Consider the following 21,252-nt stretch of genomic DNA (forward strand, 5'->3'; position numbering starts at 1 on the left):
CTAACCTTCCTCCCCCTGCACTCACCCCTCTGATGGTCGGGTTCTTCTGAGATTTATCCTCTTCAGATTAAGAAATCCAAGCTCAATCCCTGGCTATGTTTGGGAAAATATCTAAAATTGGTGGCAATGTCAGAGGGGCAGGTCTGAGGCCCAGATTCTGATGAAAACAATAGCCCCTCTGCTCTGAGAGCTCTCTCTGAACAGCTTGCATCTACTCTTGATAGACAGGGAATCAGGGGCTCTGTGAGCCACTTTAAAATGTTGATTCTGGGTTCAAACCCAGGCTCATCTGAACAAATGCCCCCTCCCCATGTCCATGCTTGACTAACCATCCCCGTCCTAGGTATCATCAGTTCATTCAAGAGGACATACATGCCAGGCACAGTGGTAAACGCCTGTAATCCCAGTGGCTCAGGCAGGAGGATCCCAAGTCTAAAACCACCTTAGCAAGACCCTGTCCAAAAATAAAAAATTTTTAAAAAGGCTGGGGATGTGGCTCAGTGGCCAAATGCCTCTGAGTCCAAACCCCAGTACCCCCACCCCCCAAAAAAAGAGGACAAACAGACATCCAAACAGCCAAACTGAATCCAGCCAGATAATGTGGGTTTGTTCTCTTTCTGTCCTCATTTTGATTTGGGGTTTTTGTTTTTGTTTTGGTCTCTCACAGCTTAAATAAAATTTTAATTAGCTGCCAACTTTGAAATCCTGAAAAATCACAATGTGTGTCAATGATGGGTCCATATATCTATGTGGTCACAGAGACCGCTAACACTGGCTGCCAAAGCCAGTCTGCCCCTGAATGGGCCATGGGCTTTCCTGACACTGTTACCACCTACCACCAACTAGCAGTGAGACATAGAGGCCAAGGACTTGGTGCCATTTATCACCTACACACTATTATTTTAGAAACCCACATGTCTCTCAAGGGTCAAAGAAAAAATGCGAAGAGCCATGGAGCAATCTTACACTGGGCAGAGTCAGCAAGTGCAAGCCTCAGAGAACCAAGTATGTCTGTGCCCCCATCCAACCTCGCCTCATCCTCTTCAAGACCTACCTGCCGCACATGTGAAATTCTTCTGGCATTAGGCACTAACCCGGCTCACCGGGGTGAACTTGATTTCTGAACACTTACCGAGGGACCCTGGAGACCAAAGAATGGTGACTGCCACTTGGTCGTGGCAAGCATACTGGCTGATGGTGATGTTCTGGGCATCAGCAATCATGTGCTTCCCCAACGGATTCAAGTAGGTGGTACAGTCTGGAAAGAACAGGAATGGTCTAATTTAAAATTTTATCTTTATTTTCAAGTTTGTCTTATCAAATTACACAAAGCATGTCCACAGCTGGCCAAATCCATTCCATTTCAAGTCACGTGCTTCAAAAGCCCAAACATGACATCAAGGTTGACGGACGTTTAGGTTACTACAAGATGCAACAGAGGAATTTGTTTATAGCATCACTACCACCACCCACCCTGAGTTAAATTCCAGGATGGTCCTGGGAGGATCATACATACACAGTGTGGACTGTGTGTGTGTGTGTGTGTGTGTGTGTCTGACTTGAACTCTGATGACATTTACCTAAGTGAATAAGTATTTGCATCAGTTCAGCTAGCTTTCAGCATTAAAAAGAGTGATCTGAAAGAAAACACTGCTAAATAATTTGGGGTTTATTTGTTTTTAGAAGAAACCTAGAAGGCAAGGTGTCAACTGGAAAGGAAGGAATCAAGGAATCAACCTGCAGATATGAATCCACAGGGGAGTGATTCACAGCCATGCTGTTAGCAATTCATTAGTGCCCAGGTAAGGATGCTAACTAGCATCCACAAAGGCAAGACTTTTGTTCTGAAACACTGTCATCAAACACACACACAATCTTCATCAAATCCAAAAAGCCCCACATTGCTCCCAAAATGAAAACCACCTCTGCTTCTTTGGTTTTTGTCTGAGTATATTACTCACTGTCACTTGTCAGTATAGCCACAATCATGGGAGCAGCAGCACCACCTGGTATTCCTAAACACACCTTCAAAATCTGTCTCCCCTAAAAAGTTGCCAGAAGCTTTCAGCCAAAATCAGGCTAGGACTTGAGAAGCTGGCTGTGAGATGGCTGTTCTGGCCACTTTAACAAAAGAACCATTGGTTGTCCCTAGAAGATACCAACTATTGCTTCATCTTTGTTTCTTTCTCCATGATTCAATTTGAATACCCTCTTTAGTGTCTACTGCAAAAAGTTCTCTTCATCAAAGGTCTAAATCTGTCTGTTTCTCTGCTGAAGCGGGAGGTTTTTCTTTGGAGTGAAATATTCCGGAGCATTTTCTTTTCTCTCCCTTTTTTTTTTTTCCTCTCTCTCTCTCTTTTTTTTTTTTTTTTTTTTGGTATCAAGGGGCACTTAACCCCTGAGCCACATCCCCAGCCCTTTTTATTTTGAGACAGGGTATTACTAAGTTGTTAGGGCCTCGCTAAATTGCTGAGGCTAGCCTCAAACTTGCAATCCTCCTGCCTCAGCCTCCTGAGTCACTGGGAATTCAAATGTGTGCCACCACACCCAGCTATGTTGCCCATTTTTAACTAAAAATAGACATTTAAAAACCACAAAGGAATATACCAACAAGTCATCCATACTCTTCTTACAGGATATAACTGCTATTAACATTCCAATGGATGTCCTTACAAAGCTTTTAGCATGCATATAATATTCTTTTTTATTTCTTATGTAAGTATAACATCCATACACTAAATTGTACCTCACCCTTTTGGGGTTTTTTTGGTACTGGAGATTGAACCCAGGAGTGTTTGACCCCTGAGCCACATCCCCGGCCCTTTCTAGTTTTTGTTTTGACACAGAGTCTAAGTTGGTTAGGGCCTCGCTAAGTTAATGAGGTTGGTCTTGAACTAGTGATCCTCCTGCCTCAGCCTCTTATAAGTCACTGGGATTATAGGGGTGCACCACCACAGCCAGCCACACCTCCCATTTTTAAAACTGCTTCCTCCACATAGTCTTTGTCCTGCTTTCTTACCTAACCACATTAGATGCACTCCTTTCGTTAAACTTCATTTGCTTCAAAAAGTGACAGCCATTCATATTTCACTATTACTTCTAATTGAACGAATATTAATAATAAAACCAAATCCTACTTTTGATGAAACTCATTCTCAAAGCAATCAATGGGTGTTCTTCAAGTTCAAAAGAGAATTTAAAATAGGAAAAAGAATCTTTAAATATCTGGTTTTGTAAGGATCCCGCGAAATGTCGGAGAAAGAGACCACCAAGTGACCACTCATGCAATTGGCAGAAGGGGGATTTATTGAACTAGCATGCTGGGGCTCCGTGCCCACTCAAGAAGGGAAAGAAGCCCAGAGCCCCGAGCAGGGGCTGAGCACTGCTTAAATACACTTTTTGGGGAGGGCGGAGGGCTTTGTATACATCAGAACAAATCAGCATTAGGCGCGGGAAAATTGAATAACAACTCCTAAACATGATTGGTTCATTCATTGGCGGGAACAGGTCAGGCTGGAGTGATAGGTCATTCCTAAGGAGGGGGTTACATTTAAACTGATTGGTCCAGGCCCTGCAATGCCTACGTGCGACCACACAGAGCCCTTATTAAACAACCAATAGTCAGGGGAAATATTTACTGGGCAGTTCCAAGCATTGTCTCAACAGCTACAGAAATTTCAGGTTTTGCAGGTAGCATAGATACCTAACAATACCTAATCCTTTACATTTTAACTCAGACCTTGCAGCTTAGAAACTTTACAACACCCGGTCTTTTACCCTTTAACTTTTACGCTTTAACTTCAATTTCTTTTACCCTTACAGTTTAACACCTACATTGTATAAAAGAGGAAACTGTAACCATGAGAGATCACCTGGGTGACTCAGAAGGAGCCCAGGAGCAGAAGCAGAAAAAGCAGCCTCAGAGGGTTCCTTATAGTTCTTGGAACTCTATGATCAACACAGAGTATATTGCTCCTAGCAAAAGCTCTTGAGTCTGAGGGGTTTAGTCTGAAAAAGTCCTGGCTGTCACTAGCTTCCCAATACAGAAAAAGAAGATCCTATCATACTTGTAAAGTTCCAGTATTTTCATTTGTTGAAGCCTACAATGTAAGAGAACCCTTTGACTTAGTTTTGAAAAAATGCAAACAAGAGAAATTCATGGGTTTCCTAATGCCAAAATTAACACTCTTTGGGTTTTCATAAATACAATTATGTAAATAGAATGTCTAAGAATTAAGATAATATATTATAACCTAGTCAGGCATACCCACTCAGAGCCTAAGGAAGCATGGTATGCAGGGTCAAAGGAGGTAAGGAGGCTTGTGAAATTCAATTATGACTTAATGGTAAGACATTTCTTTTTTTTTTAATATTTATTTTTTAGAAGTAGTTGAACACAATACCCACAATTCCTTTATTTTGTTTTTTTATGAGATGCTGAGGATCGAACCCAGGGCCTCGCACATGCTAGACAAGCGCTCTACCGCTGAGCCACAATCCCAGCCCCCATTTTCTTTTTTTTTTTTAGAATATTAATTGACAAAGGAATAGGAAAAAAAAAAACCGGTTTCTGTAGTTCAGTAATTTTGGTGAAAACTTGGTAATTGATTCTCAGCTACTTCAAACACAACTAGTAATCAGTCAGCTGAGCAATAACAGGAACTTCCCTATGAAAGATAAAAATATCTTTTTCAATGAAAAACATTGAATAAGCTTTTTTTATACAGCTTGCATCCAATTATTAGCAAGTCTAAAGTTTTGGATTCTGGTTACCAAAAAAAAAAAAAACTTTAACCCAAATGACATTTTGCCAAAATGCAACTGAGCTTCAGGCATTTCAGGAATCAATGCAAGTTGTGAATTAAATTCAAATTAAATGCTAAAGAATTAAGAAGAAATTACGACTAAGAGGTGGGAATAGGCATATGGGTCAAAAATTTAGTACAATGAAGACAACAATAGAATACTTTTAAGTTTTATAGGTATAGATCCTTTACACAAAACCCATATTAAATTAGAAAGGCAAATACTTGTTTGCAGCTGACTAGAAAACTTTGAACTCCTGAATGTAATGTAAGATCTGCTAGGACCAAAAGCATCTATTAGAAATTAACTTTCTAACTCAAAGAAAGATCTCTTACACATGTCTTTACTTAGCTGAACCAAGTATCATGAACTTGCAAATCTTTCATTACCATCACAGCATTTACCCAGAACATGCACACCCCACTAACACAAAATGCCTGAGTTCCATGTGTAAGCCCTCATTGGTTAACTTAAAATACCCATGCCAGTGACTGTGGGTGTGAATTTGACACACATATTTGTATCTTATTATTGTTAGACTATATCCATAACCTCAAAAACTCTGCTTTAGTACTGATTATTCTAGAGGCCTCCATATGACCTAAGCCCCTAATTCACAATCTTCTCCAAGAGATGAATGAGATGTCAGGAGTCACCAAACAGAAGTCAAGCTCCCTCTCATTATTTTCATGTATGAATTACAGCTCATAAGGCTAAAATGCTCACAATTATATACAACAACCTTCTTATGAATGAAAGCAGCTGCTTAGTGGGGATCCTATTTGCTTAATCAGAGAAAAGCACCCTCACCCTATCCTTAAACAACCATTTAGCCAGAAAAAAAAAAAAAAAGGCACACTTGTTTGGACAAAGGACAAAAAAGGGTGTTTTTATTCAACCCCAGTTGAACCGGCTTCTGTTAACACATAGTATTTCCTGAATGTATACTCAAGCCAGCTACCAAGCTGAGCAGGTATAAGCACTACCTCATTTAAGCCTCAAAATGATTCTAGGAGAAGGAAACTAATATTTTTCCCCCCTGGTGCTGGGGATGGAGCCCAGGGTCTTCTGCATACTATACAAGCCCTCTACTACTAAGTTATAGCCCCAGTCCACTAATCTTTGTTTCATATGAGCAAACAAGCATGGGTGAAGAAACCAAGTCACCTGCCACAGCTCATAGAGCTGACAGGTGGGAAACTGGGGTTGGGACATAGGCCCAAGTACATAGGCCCAGAGGTGACCAACTGGTGACCCCTGGTCAGTCTGGGACACAGATTCACTTGCCCCACTCTGTTTGTGTATTTGTTATTTACTTATTTATTTTTAGTTGGAGATGGACACAATACCTTTATTTTACTTACCTATTTTTTATGTGGTGCTCAGGATTGAACCCAGTGTCTTACACATGCTAGGCAAGTGCTCTAACATTGAGCTACAAACTCAGCTCCTATGTTTGTATATTCTTAAGATAGATGCCAATTATTTTTTAAATGTTCACAAAAAATACAGATTTCTCACTACTCTTGGAAACCACATCTTGCTAAACTATAGGAATTCCTCGAGACCACAATGAGCTGGAAGTAAGAATTCAGTGTCTGCTTCAAGCCAAACATAGTCTGTAGTCCCCACTTTCTCCTAACATCCTGTTCTTAGGCAGCTTTGCTCCTCTGTCTCCTGCTGAGCCTGACTAGCATCTGTGCTTATTTGTAAGGACTTGGTCATGTCTTGAGGAATTCAGGGGAGGTCTTCATATGTGACTTTTCTGAACACTATGGAAGACACTTGACCTGTTCAAGGTCCCAAATACTTCAGTGGCTCGATGTTGAAAAGTCCTCAACCCCAAGATCTGTTGTGTCCTTGTTTAAGTACAACGGTGTAAGCTGTGGATTACTGAAAGTGCTCCACTCTTCCAGGTCAAGCCAATTACTTACTGTCATATCTGAAGGTAATGTTGTGCAGTCCGCTGTTCCTGCTGGCTGGCCCCACTCCCTGTGGGAAAACGAGAATAAAATTAAGTATGAAGCCAACTGACTTTTCCAACACAGATCCCCATGGAGTCTAAATGCAACATTGCAGAGGCTTGGTGTCATACAAGTCCCCAAGTATCATCCACCATTCTTTCCACCCATCCTATGACATCACAACTGCTAAACATCCTCCAGCCCAAGAGATTTCTTACTGCCAGGTCACAGGGGATCATGGACACTCATTTCCCCTGAGACAATAGGAACAGGCTATTCTATTTTAGGGGTTAAATAATTCATTAATAGTAAAATTGGGAATAAGACTAGGGCTGCCAGCTGGAGTCGTTCCAGTTGGATACACTTTTAGCACTGATTGGTTATAAAATTCTCTTACCAGACGCCCTCATCTGAAAGCTCTATTAAGCCAAGACAGATAGGCAATTCCTCAAGTCTAAGGAAACCAGTTTCTCATTCCCAGACTGGGAACGAGTGTGGGAATAAGCCGTTACTTTTAATGAGAAAATTCTTCACTGCATCCATACCTATGCTTGGAATACATAGGGTGGGTCATAAAAGAAAAAGAAAAAAGACTTTAAAAGGTCTAATTCTTAACTGTTGGTGATGTGGCCATTAGCCATCTGCACTCTTAATAGCAGGGCTAACAACTCCGCCAGACTTCCCACTTTAATTACAGCATCCATAGAGAATCCTCCTACTGACCCCGCCTTTTCCTACCCCACGGTTTATCCATTATGGGAAAGAGCAGCTCTAAATCTACCCACTTTGACTTAGCTGTTTCTCTAATAATCTGCAAATGTGCCATTGAGTATTAATTGCAGAATTCTCTAAAATAGGTTAATTCTGAAGAGCTAAATGATGGGAAAATATTCTAGCCACACAGCTAAAGTTTCCACTTAACAAGGAGGATGTTGGGGAAAACCATATGCTGGCAGCCTGGTATTTAATGGGCAATTGTTACACTGAGACACAATGTGGAGAACACTTCTGATGGGGCCCAGGTTTCAGGCCACAACCCCATCACATCCATATGCTTCAGGCATGTTCACGCTGTTTATCCTGAAGCCAGTCACGCCCACTGAAACCATATCCCTGAGCTCAGATATACATGAACCTTGGGAAAGCACAGCTATGCAGAAAGGGACACACACCCCACTCTAAAGTGGGAAAATAAGTAAGCAGTAACACAAAACCTAAATCTACATGGTCCCCCAACCCCTGATCTGTGGTGGCTCCCCTTCTTCCTGGTTCACCTTCATTCTCTAGCTTCCTCCACTCACTTTTACTTCCCCACATATGTAAAGTTCCAGAACTCCTCGCCTGAAATGAAACTTTGGAAAGTACTGTTACCTTATTAAAATCCTTAGAGTATCCATGACTACTTAGGGACAAGTCACAAGCTAGAGGCTGCCCAACCTTCAGAGATGGCAGAGACCCTGAGCGACAACCAGGCAGGAGAACAGTCCCTACAACCCTTTGGGAATGCCAGAGACCAAAGCATAAGACCCTCAAACCACCCTTCTTCTCCCTACAGAACTTCAGGTTAAACTTACTCCTCAAATTTGCCATCCTCCTGCCTCAGCCTCCCACATTGCAAGGATTATAGGCACGTGCTGCCATGTCTGGCAAGGAGGTACTTTTCAAAAAGGAAACACATTCCATTTAATAGCATATTCCAAAGTACACAGGGACTCTGGAGACCAGTCACTCTACTTGCTGGACATAGTCAGCTTTTGGTTTTGTTCCTGTTTCCCTTATATTGCTTTTGTAGCATGGTTTTTGCTTTTGTTTGTTTGCAATACTGGGGATTGAACCCAGGGCCTCACAGATACTATGCAAGCACTCTACCACTGCACTATATCCCCCGCCCTTTTCTTTCATTTTATTTTGAGACAGGGTCTCATTAAGCTGCCCAGTCTGACCTCGAACTTGTTATCCTTCTGACTCAAATCTCCTGAGTAGCTTGTAGTCAGGTGCTGCCAGAGCTAGCAGTAGCATATTTTTAACAGATATTTACCAGGCACTTGCAATGGCTAATGCATTGTGGAAAGAAGCCCAAGACAGTGATGCAAGCAAAAACCTAAATCCCTCCCAATAAGGTCTCTGTGATGTATGTGGAGCTGTTCAGAAGAGGGTCAGTGAGCTGAACTCAAGGATCATAAGGCTTGAGTGTGGCATCCATTCACAACCCACTGAGCATTTCAACTTGTCTTACACCCCACAGGGGTGGGCACTCAGTATGAACCAAACACAGGTCCTGACCTCAAGGAACTTTGGGTGTCAAGATAAGCTTCAAACACACGTCTAACCTCACTTCCCTCCTTCCAATGCTTCACAAGTTCCATGTTCCTCTAGACCTTTCCTGGTGTGGCTACTTCCTTCCCCACCTTCCAAACCTCGCAAAGCACTGCAGTTCCACTCAGATGCTCCTGCATCTCAAGAGTCCCCTTCTCTTCTTCCCATGAATCTCTTCCCATCATCCAGGTCCTGCTTCCTGGTGGGCTGCCTTAGTCCAGCCTCTATCATACCAGGTTCCTGATACATCAGTCTACCTACATGGCACTTCTGCACATGTCAGTGTGAAATGGTGATTCTAATTCCACAGAAAATTAGAGACCCTAAGACCCTGTGACCAGCCAACCATGGACATGGAGTTCAGAAAGCAAAAGATGCCATCCCAGGTACCAGTTCTTATCTGCACTTTAAAAACACTTTCACTCCTAGAAGTTCTCCAATGCACAGCCTCAGTACATGTATCACAGATGCTCCACAGGGTTGTCCTCAGCTCACACCAAATAATGCTTCAGCTGCTCCACAGCCCTCAAAAACCACCTTAGAAATGGTATACCCAGGCTGGTCCTCAGAACCCTGCTGTTCCTTTATATTCCAAGGCTGACAGAAATGATGGTCTCCAGAACATGTCCACATTCTTATCTGGAACCTGAGACTGTTATTTCACATAGCAAAAGGAACTATGAGGATGTGATTAAGTTCAAGGATGCTGAAATGCGGATAGTATTCTGGGTTCTCCAGGTTCTCAGATGAGTCCAATGTTATCACAAGGATTCTCATAAGAGGGAGACTGAAGGGTCAGTGTCACAGAAAAGGAGATGTGACAGTGGAAGCAGAAGAGTGGCAGAGATGACTGGAAGATACATATCACTGATTTTGAAGACAGAGGAGGAAGGAGTGACTGAACCAAAAAATGCGACAGCCTCTGGAGCCTGGAAAAGGAAAGGAATGGATCCTCTCCTATGGCTCCAGAAGGAACCAGTCCTGCATACACCTGATTTCAACAGATTAAGACCCATTTTGGAGTTCTGCTTCCGGAATTACAGAATATTAAGTCTATATCATTTTAAGTCATTAAACCTATGGTAATTCTTCACAACAGCACTTAACAGCTAATATATGCATATATTTCACCTGCAATACAAATGAACTGGACCTTGATGCCACACACCTGGTGTGTGTTGTCATTCTTCCCATCCCACTCCCAGAAGTGATCACTCGATGCTGCCTTCTCTCCCACCCTGGTCTTAAGCAGAAATCCTGATCCATCAGAGCAGCTGTTGAGATTCTGCCATTCTCGATGTGGACTTCTATGGGCTGACCTGGGGTTTATATGGAATTGAGGTTAAGAAAATGGGGTTGGCCTTACAAAGATGTGTGTTCAAAGTACCCACTTTCCCTGTGACCTTGGGCACATTTCCTAGCCTCATTTCAGAGGTTCAAACGCTCTGGAGACTTCCTGTAAAAGACTGGTAGGGGGATACATCAGATGACATATATCAAGTGCTCAGCACAGCATCTAACACATAACAACTAAGAAATGTTTATGTCATCCTTCCTAATAAGATTCCTGCCTCAATAAGCAGGTATGAGCTAAGCTGCAGGGATGACAATGTGGAGACACTCAAGGGAGGCAGGAGGTACAGAGACAAGTTTCTGTCTCCACTGTACAGAAACTTGAAGGACCATAGGATACATAGCAAATAGGTCAGGGCAAGGTGGCAGAAGGTGCTGACCACCAGGCTAAGGAGTGTGTTCTGCTGGTAATCCCTGTGGGAACTAGATGATCTGGTAACTCCATCTATGAAATCTGCACAAGATAAAGAACAGAGGTAGATGACAGCATGGGTGAGAGGACTGTCCCCAAACCCCTGGCCCATTGTCGTGGGCCTGGGTTCATACATAGTCAGCCCTTGATACATATTAGTTTTCTAATGAAATGAATTTGTGATTAAGCTATGTAATACACACAAGAACCTAGTGTGGTGTTTTCACAGTGATTTATAGGCTTAGAATGAAGGCCCACACCAAGAGAAAACAGATAAGGCCACTCACAAATCTGGTCAGCAGCTTTATAAACTGTTCTTCAGGAAACAATCCCAAGCTGTTAGCTACTACACTGTTTTGATATTTAATGAGCTGACAATTAAAAATACTTGTTTGCTGCCTGTTACTTAAAACCTATAAATGCCAATGCTGTGGCCTCAGGGTGCCACATTCTTAGTTAATTAACTACCCCCATTTGCTCTTCTAACGGGTACCTTTTAATTTGTTTCAAAGGGAACTAAGATGCTAGCTCCAGGAGCCTGGAGCTCCACTATGAAATTCCTTTGGTTGATGCTCTGTGGTAAGCAGAGACGGAAGCAGCAAATGGGAACATAATGGAGAAAACATCTTCTACTCAGGAAGGATGGGGGAGGATAACTCTTAAGTGCTCTGAAGGATTAAAATTCAAAAAGTGAAAACCCACACCATGCTCCAGCCATATGGCAAGAAGCAAAGGCCTGGACACAAAGACTGCCAGCCATCCATGGCCAATTTCCTGAGGAGTCATGAGGATTTGGGGCCATCTGAAGACACCAACTCCCTAGAGCAACATTTCCAATCCAGCTCCAACAAGGTTTAACTGCCATTTTGGAAAAAAAAGCATTTTGAAAAGGACTGTGCTATAAATACAGTGTCCCCTTTTCCAATAGAATGTTGGCCAAATGATAAGGCCTAACCAAGACTGCACTCAAGTCAATTAAGGAACTCTCAGAAAGCTTACCAGCTTTTAGTGAACAATATTTTGAGTTAAAATTTAAATAAAAGCCTTCATTACAAAGAATTGAGGACATTATTTTAAAAGGTGCACTGATTAACTACTTAAAACTAAGGTCAAATCATATTTTCTATTGTCCATAACATTTTTCCCATCTTGGGTTTTTATTAATGAGATAAAAAGAGAGCAGAGAGTCCCAGGAGGCTTAAAATGTACAATAGAATGACACTTTTGCCTCTAACCTTTGGATGTGGGAAGGGCGGGAGGAGGCAAAATGTGGGCTCATGTGACTATTGGTTCAGGGTTTCATAACAAAAAAATCCCACTTACCTCAGTTCAAACCTTTAACCAAAAAGAAGAGAGAAGGAAAAAAAAAGTCAGCAAAGGCAGAGAAGCCCCAGGTGATGTAAGCTGAGGAGAATGCTGGCGAATCCAAAACACAAGGAAAATAAATCACAAAGCCAGGCTGCGCCTGGATCTATTCAAGATATATTCCCTCCACATTCCTGGGAGCTGTTCTCTCTCACTAGATGCAACCAACTTCAAGAATGAAGGATGCCAGCAATCTGACTTGGGGAGGTGAGGTCTTGGGTATCTGGCAGGGAACACACAAGCTCTGGGGGAGTGCCTTGGGGTTCCTACCAGCAATTACCCCATCGGCCCATAAGACCCAGAGATCTTAAGCTAATTAAAGAGATTTGCTTGGGGAGGTAGGAAATCACTACTCCAAAGCGTGGTCTGTGCACCAGACCAAAGCCGTAATCATGATTCATCTCTGACATGTTGCTAATCAGTACACACATGTTCCTAATTTCACGCTCCCCAAAGGAAAGCTGAAGGGACAATTGTTTCTGAGCTCTACTAACATGGAGTCGACCCATGCCAAGTTACCATGTGTCCTGCTTATCAAACTGAAAACTCTAGTTTTCATCCAAGCTTCTTTTCAATCCTCCCCTACCCCCATCAATTCACTAAAGATATAGATGTGTCAGGATGTTTATACAAGGTGATTCTCAGAAAGCAACTTCTCTAAATGATGGTGGCTTACATGGAATTTAAAATGTCCTTCCCTGCTTTACTTTAACGTACCTGTGCAGTTAAAGCCCAGAGGTATGAACATGCACATGCACACATGCAAAAGCCTTCTTCCTGTGTTTAAAAAAATACAACAGAGCTCTGCAGCCTCCTAAGCCTTCACAAAGCAAAAGCCCAAGTACTTTCTCCAAAATGTCTCTTAAGGATATGGGATCTGTGCTCTCCTGTGGCCGATAGTCACAAACAGACAGTATTGTTCCATTTTTCCAGTTCTGAAAATGTTAAAGGCAAGCTATAAAACATGCCTCTGGATGGAGGGCCAGACCTTTCCCTCTGCTTCACACCACTCCCCTCCACTCAAATGAGAACCGCATGTTAGAGAGCCAGCATCTTTAAGGTAAGAGTCAGTCTATCTGAAGTTTGCAAAGCATACACAGAAAAACTCACAGATTAAATGGTTTTCTGGGTACAAAGAAGAAGCAACCAACCAGCCACCCAATACCTACCCAGCAAATCAGCTACTGGCTCACTCTCACTTAGCTATGAAAGGAACAAAGACTTCATTCCAGAAGCCCAAGAAAGTCACTTCTTACCAAGGCAAAACAGTGATTAGACAATAGAGGAAAACTTAAAGCTATAAACATGATTGTTAGGCCTAAGCTGAGAGGAAATGTTCAGCTCAGAACACAACTACTAATAATAAGCCTTAGGACCACACAGAGAGCTGTGCACCAAACTGTGCCCACTTCAAATACTGTTTCTGAGGGCCGGGGATGGAGTCTATGAACACTGTGTCACATCTGGAATTCTGCTTTTACAGCACAAACACTTGCAGGAATGGGAGACTGCAATGTTGCCATGGGGACCCAGCCTCCTTCATCCTGCAGGTCCCCAGCACGCCCACACATGTGCTTCCTCCAAGGTGGATTTTTCATATTTGGAATCACGGAAGGCTGCCCCTTTTACATTTTGTTATGAATCAAGACATTATTAAGACATGTTAGAAAACAAGTGACACCTTCTGTCAGACAATTAAGTTTGTCCACATAATGGTCTTGAACCCAAACAAAAACAAACAAACTCCCTAAAATAAGAGTGGGAAGCAGCAGTGTTAGACCCTTTTTCAAACCCTCCACTTTTTCTAGGAGGGAAACAGGCATCCCTTCTTTGTTCTGAAGCTACAAAAATCCAAGTGAGTCGACCTGTGCTCACACTGCCTCCTTTGGGCCCATGAGAGGGCTCCAGGTTCAGGCTCCAGGTAGCCTTGCCCTTGGCTTTGTGGGAGCTGAGCCTCTAATCCCAACACTGCAGGGCTACTCGCCAAGGCAGGGGGTCTTCACTTTTAATTATTGATGACCCTGATGTTATTAAAAGGGCAGGATTTCTAGACCGCCTTTGGAGAATCTTGTGAAAGACAGTCCTCGCCTAATTTTGCACAGAAACACTTCTTAACAATTTCAGAGCTTTCCCAGCAGTCCTTAAGGCCACCCAAGAGCCTCTGAGGTATGCATAGGCCTCTGAGGTATGCATAGGCCCCAGGTCCACAGGCATGTTAGACACAAGGAATCTAGCAATCCCACTTGGAAATGGGCTTGCCCACTCTCCTAGAATGCACACCCTCCAAATGGCCCCTCCAGTTATGTACTCAAATGTCCACATCTACACATAGAGCAAGATCCCACAACACCCCCATGGTAGCAGGTACCACCCCATCACTCCTCATCTCACTGGAACTGTGAGATAGGTTTCCCTGGGACTCCAGCTGGGTCAAAACCTCATCTCTCCCCCAGGAGCATTCTCTCATCAGTTCTGACTAAAATTTCCAATCTAAAGCCAGAGGGACCCTTCTAATATATATATGCCCCTCTTTGAGATCTGGCCTTTCCCAGACAATTTCCTGGAGAAGGGAGGGAATCGGGGAGCCCAGAGGTGAAGCAACAGTCACCAAATTCCGGATGGGCAGATGGGAGTAGTGTCTCTGGCCTCCTGGTTATACTCCCTATCTGGGTGGGGGTGGGGGACTTAGTCAACAGCCTGACTTCCTGATTGAATAATTTCTATCTAGTCTCCTAGATACTGCATCATAAAATGTACCCCTGAGGTGCAGTCAGGGTTTGTGAGCGCCTGTGTGTGTCTGTAAGTGTGCACACCCAGCCACATGGCAAAAACACACACATACACACACCAGGAAGTCAGCAGCGGCTCCAGGTGTTAACACTTAGCGCATCCTGCCCAGCCCCCTCCAGCTGGAAGCTGGCCGCCAGGGAGCCGACACAGCAATTAGGCCCTTCCCAGGCTGGGCGCCTTTGTCCCCTAGCTAACATCATTAGTGTCTGACTTCCTGTGCACAACGGGGCCTCCTGGGGGGCAATCACTGGCTGACCCGGGCAGGGCATTAGACTTCCTTTGTCAAAGACCCTCAAATGTTAACAAGCATGTGAACAAGTTTCTCCCCACCCCACCCCAGTCCCGCCCCGCCTTCCCCTTAGCCTCAACCCACCACTTTCAGGGCAATTCACCAGTCTTGGTTCTTCCCATGCTGTGGGAATCTGAGTCACTTGAGAGAAATACCAAGTCTCGATGCTGAGTGTGCCAGCCTGCAGCAACATACAGCCTCTTGCATAAAGAGAGTTCCAAACCTGAGTTCTAGAGCCTTTTCACTGTACACAAGTGACTCATTTGCTGAGTGCCCACAGACTGTCAGGGCTGTGCCACTTGTCCTGCATTAACTAGGGGGACAGGAACAAAGGTAAGGGTGCTCAGTCAACATGGGTCCCAGGCCATGCCATACTTAACCCAGAGTACCCTCCATTAGGCACCGGGTAAGGATAGGGGTTCCATTCACATGTGCAATGGGACTGAAATGCAAGATGGTCTCCAGATGCAAAGACTTGCTGAAGTTTGGGTAACACCCCAGGCTTCTAGACAAACAATGGTCAGATCTGAAAACTGGGTGAGTGTGAGCTACTATACAGCTGTAATTCTACCATTCCGATTCCTCTCAGTAACACCATTACCATCAGAGCCAAAGTCACTAAAATCCTCTCAGTCCTCCCAACACAGGGTTTCAGTTCTTTGTTAAGGATACAGATGTCTTTGAGAATTTGATGAAAGCTGTGTTGCACACATTTGCATGATATTCCAGAAGGCTTCTGGATCCCTGAAACCTACCAGGCCCCTCACCTGACTGCCTGCTCCTCTTAATAGCATCATAGCTTAAAACCAAGCAGGTCTGTTGAACAAAACGGAATGATTTTACTTTGATGACTAAAACCAAAATCCAAATGAAGGAAGTGAGTGGTTGGGGGGGGGAATTTCAAGTTTTAAACAGAACTCTGGAGTAATGCTGTCCAACTATTAGCCTTTATAGGCAGATTTTTGTTACAATTCAGTGATTGAATACTTTTTCCAAAATGTTAGGATTCTTGAACATTACAAAGTAGCAAACATCACAGGGAACAACTATTTATGTGACTTTGTACAGTGGTGCCATTAAGAGAGAGGTGCTATCACTTTCCACATCACAGGTGCTGTCAGGTGTAGTACCAGCTCTACCACAGAGTAAATATGTGACCTCTCACGTTTGAGTTTCATCTGCTGTTCAGTGGATACTAATAGTAAGTTCTTAACTCTGAGAGTTATTCTCAGAATAAAATTAGCCAAGGCCTAAGTCAAGATTGAGTAACTTGCCCAGTAATCAGTTTCACCAAATCAAGTAAAAAATAAACCACAATGTCTAATTCCTGTTTCTTTAAAAAAAAAAAAAATCTCTATATGTGGAGGAAATTCTTACAGTATCCAGAAAATGAAGAAAACAGCTGATTTTACCACTCTTGCTCAGTAGCCTTTGAAGAATATGTTGTCTGTGGTCAACACACAAAACTGGGTTAGATTTGGGATATGTTTTTAAATATTTGCCCAAAAGCCACTAAGGGGGAATAAAGTAAAACTCCAAAACTCCATTCTTTCCAAAACAAAAACCAAGTATGGCTTTGGCTTCTATGCCAACTGTGGAAAAACTCATTTGAGCCTCAAAACTAAGATGCTGATATACAGCAAAAGACATTGTCACCTTCGCAATGCCAAGTCCCCACAAGTTATTTTGATGAACATTATAAGGTTCAAAGGGTAAATTATTTCACCATTGTTTCAGATTTTTACCTTCTGAAAAACTAATTTTAAAATAGTAGATAATCGGAAGGATATACTCAAACACTAATGATTCCTAACTTTATGTCTCCCCACTTCTTGGATGGAAGCCAGCAGTCTGCCCTTAAACTATATGCAATAAATCCAGAAGACTTTCTTTCCTAATTTCCCAAGGCTACCACATGGAATTCCCATTAAAGCACACAGAAGCAACCACACACAAAAAATGACACACCAATTAAATCATGGGTGATAGGTAGACCAGAAAATAATTGTTTGCCAAGAAATAATCAGCTTTGTTTTCATTTTCCTTAACAGCTAAAATGTCATTCTGAGAAGGAGAGTAAAGAATGATGTGAAAATAAAGTATTGATGTCTTGGTTGTTTTTAGATTTAGATAAATGTTCCTTGTGGGTAAGGGAGGCAGTGTGTTGTTCCTAGGAATGGTCTCCCTGAAATCCCTCTCTGGCATGGATTGGTATAGAGAGTCAACTGCATAGCAAATTCATTGTGAGGGAGACAGACAAAGGGAACTGCAGGCAGAAGCATATTTCCTCCCCTGACAAAGTGGCCCAGGAGTGGTGGTGAACCTTGATTCCTCTCCTACAGGACTGTGGCAAGCAAATGGCATACACAACCTTCTTTCTTTTTTTTTATTTTTTTTTTAGTTATACATGGACACAATATCTTTAGTTTTATTTTATTTTTATGTGGTGCTGAGGATTGAACCCAGGGTCTCTCACGTGCAAGGTGAGCGCTCTACCACTGAGTCACAACCCCAGCCCCACACAACCTTCTTTCTTGCAAGAGGAAGTCAGTATATCTTGACCCCTTCATTAGGCTTCCTGTGGCAAAATGTTTACAAAATCAAAGCATATGGTGGAGATAAATAAGAAACCTGTTACATTTTGTCATAAAGTTAGTGTAAAATGGAAAAGAATTTTATAAAAAGGAGTATAGTCCAAAGGTTCTGGAGAAAATGACTTCAAACTAAGAACGAGGAGCTGGTCAATGTGAGGCTTTGCTGTCAGGTGAGTGGTAATGCTCATTGGGACACAAAAGCAGTGCACTCAAGAACTGAGGAGGAAAAGCCCTAGAGGCACTGCAGACCCAGGACCTGATGAGCAGGAATCTGGGAGGAAGGCAGCGGCTGGGATGTGCCAACTCCTGTCTGTCATCTACTATCTGTCCAACAGGGATAGGATGCCCAGCAGTTCTGAGATTCCTTCCCAGTGGGTCTAAAGGAAAACTGAAGGCTTTTCTTTTGAAGTGGGCTTTATAAGTTCAAGACAAAAGAAATTTAAATACAAAGAATACCTAAAACCTTCCCAGTCGCCCCCTCATCATGCTGAAAATTATTCCTCCAGCTGTCTCTAATGCATGGACAATGCCTTGACCCAAGTTAGATCCTAATACACAGAACATCTGTCCTGATAAACCTCTACTAGCTACCAATAAGTGTCATTCCTTTTGGAAGAAACATGTAGGATCTATGAGGGAAATTACGAAAAAACCTAATAAGGTGAGAGGTAGGACCACTGGGCCAAATTCTTGGGCTCCAACAAGCTATGAGTCACTCATCATTTTCTGTGAAGGTAAAATGCCATTGTTAAGAAACAGCAAAGCTGGCCCTTTTTCCTGCTCTAATGCTAATTCTATGCATGAAAAAGGCAATGCCGCAGATGGGTAAAGCCACTTGGCACATAGTAGGTAGGTTATCTGCTGGTGTGGGTATCCTAAACGCTCTTCCAAAGGATAACTGAATTACTATAAATTATCCTGTGTGTTTTTTTTTTTAATTACATAAATTTAGTGGATTTTATGATTAGTTGGCAGGTCTCATGTGAATAACAGAACTGTGTAAAATTAAAAGGGAAACAGGCAAATCCAGGAAGCAGACTGACAGCATCCTCCCTCCTGCACAGTAATCACATTACAGCCATGTGGAAACTGAAACACTCCCACTCCTGTTTCCAGGGGGTCAGAATGGCTAGGAAAACACCAGGGCAAAGTTGATTCTACAGAGCAAGCTGAGGAGATAAGACAATTTGCTGGTAAAAGCTGTAAATTCCTTTTTGTGATTAGAGTCAAAGTGTCACCTGGTTATGGAAGAAGAAAGATCTGTGCTTCAAACCTTAGCCCAATCTAAAGACAGTATTTAACCCTTCCCTGAGGTTTTCTTCTCCTCACTTATTCATGAAAGACCTTTGCAAAGGCAAAGGTTCTTATTATTCAGATGTCTTAAGAGTTTCCACTATGCTTTGCCCTGGGAAGGTCATTTCAAGTAGGAATAAGGCTAAACAAGATCTCTGCTTCCAGGAGTTTATAATTAATTTTGGAAAAAAAGCTAAAAGATGTAAAACTACAATAGATGATGTTACACTTTGTAGAATAAATGTACTAAGTTATGCAGTTGGGCTTGAGTGCAAAAGGACTTCAGGGGGTGGGGGGGAGTTGAACAAAGGGAAACTGGCCAGGAAGTGACTCCACAAGGAGCAAGTCCTGAGGCACATGGTCTTTGGTGAATGGGTCACTTCAAACAGACATAAATATACGAGCACCTAAACAAAGTGCACAACCCTGTATCAGGCATGTGGTAAGCATTCAGTAAATGCCACTATTCCTTGTCATCCAGAGCAGATACTCTGAAGACTCTGGAATGAATGACCAAGAGTCTCGTCCTTTCCATGTAAAATGGCCTCAGATAGCCTGAAAAGAGGGGAACCATAGGGCTACAATGGACAACTGGGTTCATCTTTGCATGTGGCATATCTTGGAGTTGGGCAAGACCCAAAATACTCCTTACAGATGTGAGCATAGCCTTGATTGGGAGAACAAGAGTGTAGGGGAAAGGGTCTCTGATGTAGACCAAGGTAGTGATGGGCTAGGTTAATGATGGGGAAGACAGAAAAGCAATAAAACAGCAGCTTCAAAGGATGAACCAAAAGGATCAGAGAACTAAATAAAAGGGATGATTCAATATAGGTCCTAGAGATTGGAGGGAACACCAATACAATAGCAAGGTGACATCTGGGGTCTCCTTACACACCTCATATGTTCAAGATGGGCCTGTGCCTTGTGCTTAATACAGATAGAAGGAATTTAAGAAGGAGAGAGAAGAGTCCTAGCCACTATCCACTTACAGTTATTACCTTACCTAATTTTTGGTATTAGGTGTGCTATGGAGGCCCAAGGTGAGGCTCCCTCAGCATCCCTCTTTCTCCATCACTTTCACACCTTGACTTCCCTGTCTATATTCAGGGAAACCCCTATCAGACCCCAAGATAGAACTCACTACATAGAGTCTAAAGAGATATAGAGAAGACTTGGAAACAGAAGCCCTTTGATAGCTGTTAACAACTCTTCATCAAAATTCCTAAAGATAAGAGTCACTGAACATAATCTTTAAAAACCTGACATTGGCACAAAAGGACAGATATGCATGATTTCATTTATGTGAGCTACTTAGAGAGTCAAACTCATAAAGACAGGAAGCAGAAGAGTGGCTGCTAGAGTCTCGGGTAGAGAAGAATGGGAATTACTGTGTGTTTAATGGGTATGGAGTCTCAGTTTAGGAAGATGAGAAAGTTCTAGAAATGGATGGTGGTGACAGTGACACAGCATTATGAATCAACGCACCTGAACTAAACACTTAAAAATTGTAAAATTTATATTATGTACATTATAACTTTTTCAAAACAGGAAAATTCTAAAATGGAGGGTGCTGAAGCCAAAACATAATCATAACAAATCAGTCTTGTGGTCACATTTGCAGGAAGAATTTGGGAGGCAGAAGGCAGGCACACCAGGTAGGAGACAACCTCAGGAGTCTATAGGTATGAAGATAATATGGTTGGCAGTGGTAGGAATGATGGTAAAGGATAGATCTGAGAGAAACGGAGATAGTCAAGATTAATATTTTCAACATGAAAATCACATTTTTTTATTAAAATAAACTGAGCAAATAATTATACTGATAGACCATTTAAAATAACTCCTTCATATTAATTCCCAAGTTTTTTTGCTGCTATTCCGACATATCTCCTAGTTTATTTGTTTTGCTTTGGTTTTTGATACTAGGGATTGAACCTAGGGGTGCTTTACCACTAAGCTACATCCCCAGCCCCCCCCCCTTTTTTTTTCTTTAAAACAAGATTTCACTAAGTTGCTGAGGCTGACCTTGAACTTGTGATCCTCCTCCTGCCTCAGTCTCCTGAGTCACTG

General features: G+C 42.5%; 1 protein-coding gene across 3 annotated transcripts in view; it reads right to left on the reverse strand.

The window, feature by feature from the left end:
• Positions 1-21,252, reverse strand: part of Il17rd (interleukin 17 receptor D) — a 65,815-nt gene that overhangs the window by 20,470 nt on the left and 24,093 nt on the right. For all 3 annotated transcript variants that reach the window (XR_006853506.2, XM_046452972.2, XM_046452971.2), the window contains exons 2-3: positions 6,741-6,798; positions 1,133-1,258 (exon numbers count right to left, since the gene is read on the reverse strand). Coding sequence is in view for 2 of the 3 variants with exons in the window: in XM_046452972.2 (XP_046308928.1) it covers positions 1,133-1,258; positions 6,741-6,798 (184 nt within the window). In the remaining variant the exon portion in view is untranslated. The remainder of the gene's footprint in view (positions 1-1,132; positions 1,259-6,740; positions 6,799-21,252) is intronic.

The sequence above is a fragment of the Marmota monax genome, unplaced genomic scaffold (assembly GCF_021218885.2).
Source record: "Marmota monax isolate L192 unplaced genomic scaffold, Marmota_monax_Labrador192_F-V1.1 WCK01_AAM20220418_F8-fsc00042, whole genome shotgun sequence".
In the NCBI taxonomy this organism is placed as follows: domain Eukaryota; kingdom Metazoa; phylum Chordata; class Mammalia; order Rodentia; family Sciuridae; genus Marmota; species Marmota monax.